Source organism: Heterodontus francisci, chromosome 26, assembly GCF_036365525.1.
Source record: "Heterodontus francisci isolate sHetFra1 chromosome 26, sHetFra1.hap1, whole genome shotgun sequence".
In the NCBI taxonomy this organism is placed as follows: Eukaryota; Metazoa; Chordata; class Chondrichthyes; order Heterodontiformes; family Heterodontidae; genus Heterodontus; species Heterodontus francisci.
The window spans coordinates 71,976,605-71,982,269 of record NC_090396.1 but is presented as its reverse complement, the minus strand read 5'-3'; the positions used below and the strand labels follow the sequence as shown (position 1 = coordinate 71,982,269).

At 55.7% G+C, this 5,665-nt stretch overlaps 1 protein-coding gene across 3 annotated transcripts in view; it reads left to right on the top strand.

The window, feature by feature from the left end:
* The first annotated feature begins 1,821 nt into the window (after positions 1-1,821).
* LOC137384465 (hepatic leukemia factor-like) overlaps positions 1,822-5,665 on the top strand; it is a 77,313-nt gene continuing 73,469 nt past the window's right edge. For all 3 annotated transcript variants that reach the window (XM_068058575.1, XM_068058576.1, XM_068058574.1), the window contains exon 1: positions 1,822-2,266. In XM_068058575.1, the coding sequence (XP_067914676.1) occupies positions 2,161-2,266 (106 nt within the window). In that variant the 5' untranslated portion in view covers positions 1,822-2,160. The remainder of the gene's footprint in view (positions 2,267-5,665) is intronic.

Sequence of the window (5,665 nt, the reverse complement as noted above, 5' to 3'; positions counted from 1 at the left end):
GAATGGTTTGCAGGTAAGGAGAAGGGAAGAAACTCGAATCATTCATGAATCAGATGCTGTGATGGGAAACTGTAGGTTTTGATGGTAGGATTAAAGCGTGGCTACCCGACCCAAACCCGACCAGACCTGACAACATCGGTCGGGTCGGGTCTCTCTTCCAGGTCCAGCATTCGGGCTCAGGTCGGGTCGGGCTGGATGTGGAAAGTACTGCTTTGCTCCAGGAAGTAATCTTCAAATGAACTTCAGGACATCAAGGCGGGAAACATGCAGTCTGCACTCTGCTGTAAAGTCTGGCTCCCCGACCAAACCCAACTACATGTGTCAGGTTCAGGTCGGGTTGGGCATTAAAAAAAATTAAAGGACTCGGGGTCCGAGTCAGGTTCGGGTTGGCTGTTGTCAGCTCCGGTCTGGGTCGGGTTTTAATTTTATACCCGAGCCAGGCTTTAGTTTGGATTGGTTTTAATAGACTCTCATTTCACAGTGAATCAGTCCTCCATCTTCTATCCTGTTAAGTGTCTAACTTTTTATCTCCACTCTCACAATGTGTCTATCAACAACAACAACTTTCATTTATATAGTGCCTTTAATGTAGTAAAACATTCCAAAATGCTTCACATGGGCTTTATCAGACTAAATTTGACACTGAGCCATATCGAGAGATATACAGAAGAGATATTGAACAAGTGGCCAAAAGTTGGTCAAAGAGGTAAATTTTAAAGAGTTTTGTTATAGGAGAGAGAGAGGCAGAGAGGTTTAGGGAGGGAATTCCAGAGCTTAGGACCCAGGCAGCTGAAGGCACGGCTGCCAATGGTGGAGTGATTAAAATCAGGGATGCTCAAGAAACCAGAATGGAGACACCTCAGCAGAGAATATGTCGAAAATGGCAGGTCACTATAATCCAGAAGCAGCAGATTCTATAATCTAGCCTGTAACCCTGATGGGAATTTTTCACTTCAATTCCCCCATCTTGTTGGGCAAAGACCCAAATTAGCTTTGCTTGTTCTTGGCTCCCAGCCCTCCACAAAAACCACTCACAGGTACTCGCTAACACTCTGAGCCCATTCTCCCTCTGAGTTTTCCCTGTGGGAAAAGCACCTGTGCCCATCCATTACCTGCCCACAGATGCACACCTGAGCTGAGTAAACAGGTGACAAAGCCACAGGCACAAAAATTCTCATCATACCTGTACAACCAGACGCCCAAACACTGCATTCAAAACGCTATCCTAAAATAGCCTTTCTTTTTAAATCCCAGTCTCCTCCCTTTCTATCCTGAAGGTGTCCAATTCCAAAGGTGCTTCCCCATAGGTACAGGATGCTCTGGAGTGGGAGTTGGGGGGCAGGGTAGCCGAGCTAACTTTCTTCTCCCTAACTCAAAGGGTACTGAGGCCAAATGTAATCCTCGCAGTTCCCCATCTGGAAATACCTGAAAAACCCTTGCATTTGTTGTATAAATATATACTTTTAAATCAGCTGAATGCAAATTATTTAAAAAAATAGAACTAATACAGAACGATCCCAATTTCACAGTCGGGCCGGTTGCTTTGCTTTGATCGAAATCGAACCCCGTTTCCGTGCGTGGAACCAGCCCGGTGCCTTGGGTGTATTTTCCCCCCTCTGGCAAATCAAATGTGCTTTTATTTTTTGTTTTGAAGAAGCAGTTTTTTTTCCCCCTTTTTTGACAGATCGGGCACTGCACATGATGACCAATGTGAGCTGGATCAGGAGGGGAGGGTTAAGAAGTTTACAGCAAACATCGCAAAGCCGATTGGCCAAAAGTGGGTCAACTCCTCCTTTTCACATGACTTGGCTTCAGATTTCCTGCAGTCCCAGAGTGACAGAAAGAGAAAAAGAGAGAGAGAGAGAGAGAGCGTCAATGTGTTCACTGGCTGGCTGAGGCGATTAGTACACAGGGAGAGAAAAGCAAAATATTATTCTCCTGGATCCTTGACGTCAGTTTTTTTGGGGATCGGGAGGAAGCGAATGGAAGAGGATTGAGGAGATTATCAAACTGAGTCAACCTCGGGGGCTCCCTCCACTTTTATACACCCCATCCCCTTTTTCTTTCCAATTTGCGGTTTTATTGGACGTTTGATTTTAATTTGAAATATATTTTTTGTGTATTCTGGATAAGGTTTTTTTTAGGATAAACAAAAAAAAAATGTCCCGCCCGATCTCTTTAAATTCCCGTTTTCTGCCTCCAACGCACGGAGTTCTGAAATCCCTCCTGGAAAATCCAGTGAAACTGCCGCTGCGCCACGAAGAAGGTAAAGGGGCTCAGATTGGAGAGAGAGATGGAGGGAGGGGGTAGAGAGAGAGATGGAGGGAGGGGGTAGAGAGAGAGATGGAGGGAGTGGGAGGAGAGAGAGATGGAGAGAGGTGGGAGGAGAGAGAGATGGAGAGAGGTGGAGGAGGAGAGAGAGATGGAGGGAGGGGGTAGAGAGAGAGATGGAGGGAGTGGGAGGAGAGAGAGATGGAGGGAGTGGGAGGAGAGAGAGATGGAGGGAGTGGGAGGAGAGAGAGATGGAGGGAGTGGGAGGAGAGAGAGATGGAGGGAGTGGGAGGAGAGAGAGATGGAGGGAGTGGAGGAGAGAGAGATGGAGGGAGTGGGAGGAGAGAGAGATGGAGGGAGTGGGAGGAGAGAGAGATGGAGGGAGTGGGAGGAGAGAGAGATGGAGGGAGTGGGAGGAGAGAGAGATGGAGGGAGTGGGAGGAGAGAGAGATGGAGGGAGTGGGAATGGAGAGAGGTGTGGAGGGAGGTGGGAGGAGAGAGAGGTGGAGGGAGGTGGGAGGAGAGAGAGGTGGAGGGAGGTGTGGGGGGAGAGAGAGATGGAGGGAGGTGGGGGGAGAGAGAGATGGAGGGAGGTGGGGGGAGAGAGAGATGGAGGGAGGTGGGGGGAGAGAGAGATGGAGGGAGGTGGGGGGAGAGAGAGATGGAGGGAGGTGGGGGGAGAGAGAGATGGAGGGAGGTGGGGGAGAGAGAGAGATGAGGGAGGTGGGTGGAGAGAGAGATGGAGGGAGGTGGGTGGAGAGAGAGATGGAGGGAGGTGGGTGGAGAGAGAGATGGAGGGAGGTGGGTGGAGAGAGAGATGGAGGAGGTGGGTGGAGAGAGAGATGGAGGGAGGTGGGTGGAGAGAGAGATGGAGGGAGGTGGGTGGAGAGAGATGGAGGGAGGTGGGTGGAGAGAGAGATGGAGGGAGTGGGAGGAGAGAGAGATGGAGGGAGTGGGAGGAGAGAGAGATGGAGGGAGGTGGGGGGAGAGAGAGAGATGGAGGGAGGTGGGTGGAGAGAGAGAGATGGAGGGAGGTGGGTGGAGAGAGAGATGGAGGGAGGTGGGGGGAGAGAGAGATGGAGGGAGGTGGGGGGAGAGAGAGATGGAGGGAGGTGGGGGGGGAGAGAGAGAGATGGAGGGAGGTGGGGGGAGAGAGAGAGATGGAGGGAGGTGGGAGGAGAGAGATGGAGGGAGTGGGAGGAGAGAGAGATGGAGGGAGTGGGAGGAGAGAGAGATGGAGGGAGTGGGAGGAGAGAGAGATGGAGGGAGGTGGGGGGAGAGAGAGATGGAGGGAGGTGGGGGGAGAGAGAGATGGAGGGAGGTGGGGGGGGGAGAGGAGAGAGAGATGGAGGGAGGTGGGGGAGAGAGAGAGATGGAGGGAGGTGGGGGAAGAGAGAGATGGAGGGAGGTGGGGGGAGAGAGAGAGATGGAGGGAGGTGGGGTGGAGAGAGAGATGGAGGGAGGTGGGTGGAGAGAGAGATGGAGGGAGGTGGGTGGAGAGAGAGATGGAGGAGGTGGGTGGAGAGAGAGATGGAGGGAGGTGGGTGGAGAGAGAGATGGAGGAGGTGGGTGGAGAGAGAGATGGAGGGAGGTGGGTGGAGAGAGAGATGGAGGGAGTGGGAGGAGAGAGAGATGGAGGGAGTGGGAGGAGAGAGAGATGGAGGGAGTGGGAGGAGAGAGAGATGGAGGGAGGTGGGGAGAGAGAGAGAGAGGAGGGAGGGAGGTGGGTGGAGAGAGAGAGATGGAGGGAGGTGGGTGGGAGAGAGAGATGGAGGGAGGTGGGGGGAGAGAGAGATGGAGGGAGGTGGGGGGAGAGAGAGATGGAGGGAGGTGGGGGGAGAGAGAGAGATGGAGGGAGGTGGGGGGAGAGAGAGAGATGGAGGGAGGTGGGGGGGAGAGAGAGCGATGAGGGAGGTGGGTGGAGAGAGAGATGGAAGGGGAGTGGGAGGAGAGAGAGATGGAGGGAGTGGGAGGAGAGAGAGATGGAGGGAGGTGGGGGGAGAGAGAGATGGAGGGAGGTGGGGGGGAGAGAGAGATGGAGGGGAGGTGGGGGGGGGGAGGAGAGAGAGATGGAGGAGGTGGGGGAAGAGAGAGATGGAGGGAGGTGGGGGAAGAGAGAGATGGAGGGGATGGTGGGGGGGAGAGAGAGAGAGATGGAGGGAGGTGGGTGGAGAGAGAGATGGAGGGAGGTGGGAGGAGAGAGAGATGGAGGGGGGGTGGGAGGAGAGAGAGATGGAGGGGGTGGTGGGAGGGAGAGAGAGATGGAGGGGGGGTGGGAGGAGAGAGAGATGGAGGGGGGGTGGGAGGAGAGAGAGATGGAGGGGGGGGTGGGAGGAGAGAGAGATGGAGGGGGGGTGGGAGGAGAGAGAGATGGAGGGGGGGTGGGAGGAGAGAGAGATGGAGGGGGGGTGGGAGGAGAGAGAGATGGAGGGGGGTGGGAGGAGAGAGAGATGGAGGGGGGTGGGAGGATGAGAGAGATGGAGGGGAGGTGGCGAGGAGAGAGAGATGGAGGGGGGTGGGAGGAGAGAGAGATGGAGGGAGGTGGGAGGAGAGAGAGATGGAGGGAGGTGGGAGGAGAGAGAGATGGAGGGAGGTGGGAGGAGAGAGAGATGGAGGAGGTGGGAGGAGAGGGAGGTGGAGGGAGGTGGGAGGAGAGGGAGGTGGAGGGAGGTGGGAGGAGAGGGAGGTGGTGGGAGGTGGTGGGAGGAGAGGGAGGTGGAGGGAGGTGGGAGGAGAGAGAGATGGAGGGAGGTGGAGGGAGGTGGGAGGAGAGGAGGTGGAGGGAGGTGGGAGGAGAGGGAGGTGGAGGGAGGTGGGAGGAGAGAGAGGTGGAGGGAGGTGGGAGGAGAGAGAGGTGGAGGGAGGTGGGAGGAGAGAGAGATGGAGGGAGGTGGGAGGAGAGAGAGATGGAGGGAGGTGGAGGAGAGAGAGATGGAGGGAGGGAGGGAAGGAGAGAGAGATGGAGGGAGGTGGGAGGAGAGAGAGATGGAGGGAGGTGGGAGGAGAGAGAGATGGAGGGAGGTGGGAGGAGAGAGAGATGGAGGGAGGTGGGAGGAGAGAGAGATGGAGGGAGGTGGGGGAGGAGAGAGAGATGGAGGGAGGTGGGAGGAGAGAGAGATGGAGGGAGGTGGGAGGAGAGAGAGATGGAGGGAGGTGGGAGGAGAGAGATGGAGGGAGGTGGGAGGAGAGAGAGATGGAGGGAGGTGGGAGGAGAGAGAGATGGAGGGAGGTGGGAGGAGAGAGAGATGGAGGGAGGTGGGAGGAGAGGAGAGATGGAGGGAGGTGGGAGGAGAGAGAGATGGAGGGAGGTGGAGGAGGTGGGAGGAGAGGGAGGTGGTGGGAGGAGAGGGATGTGGGAGGAGAGAGAGATGGAGGGAGGAGGGAGGAGAGAGAA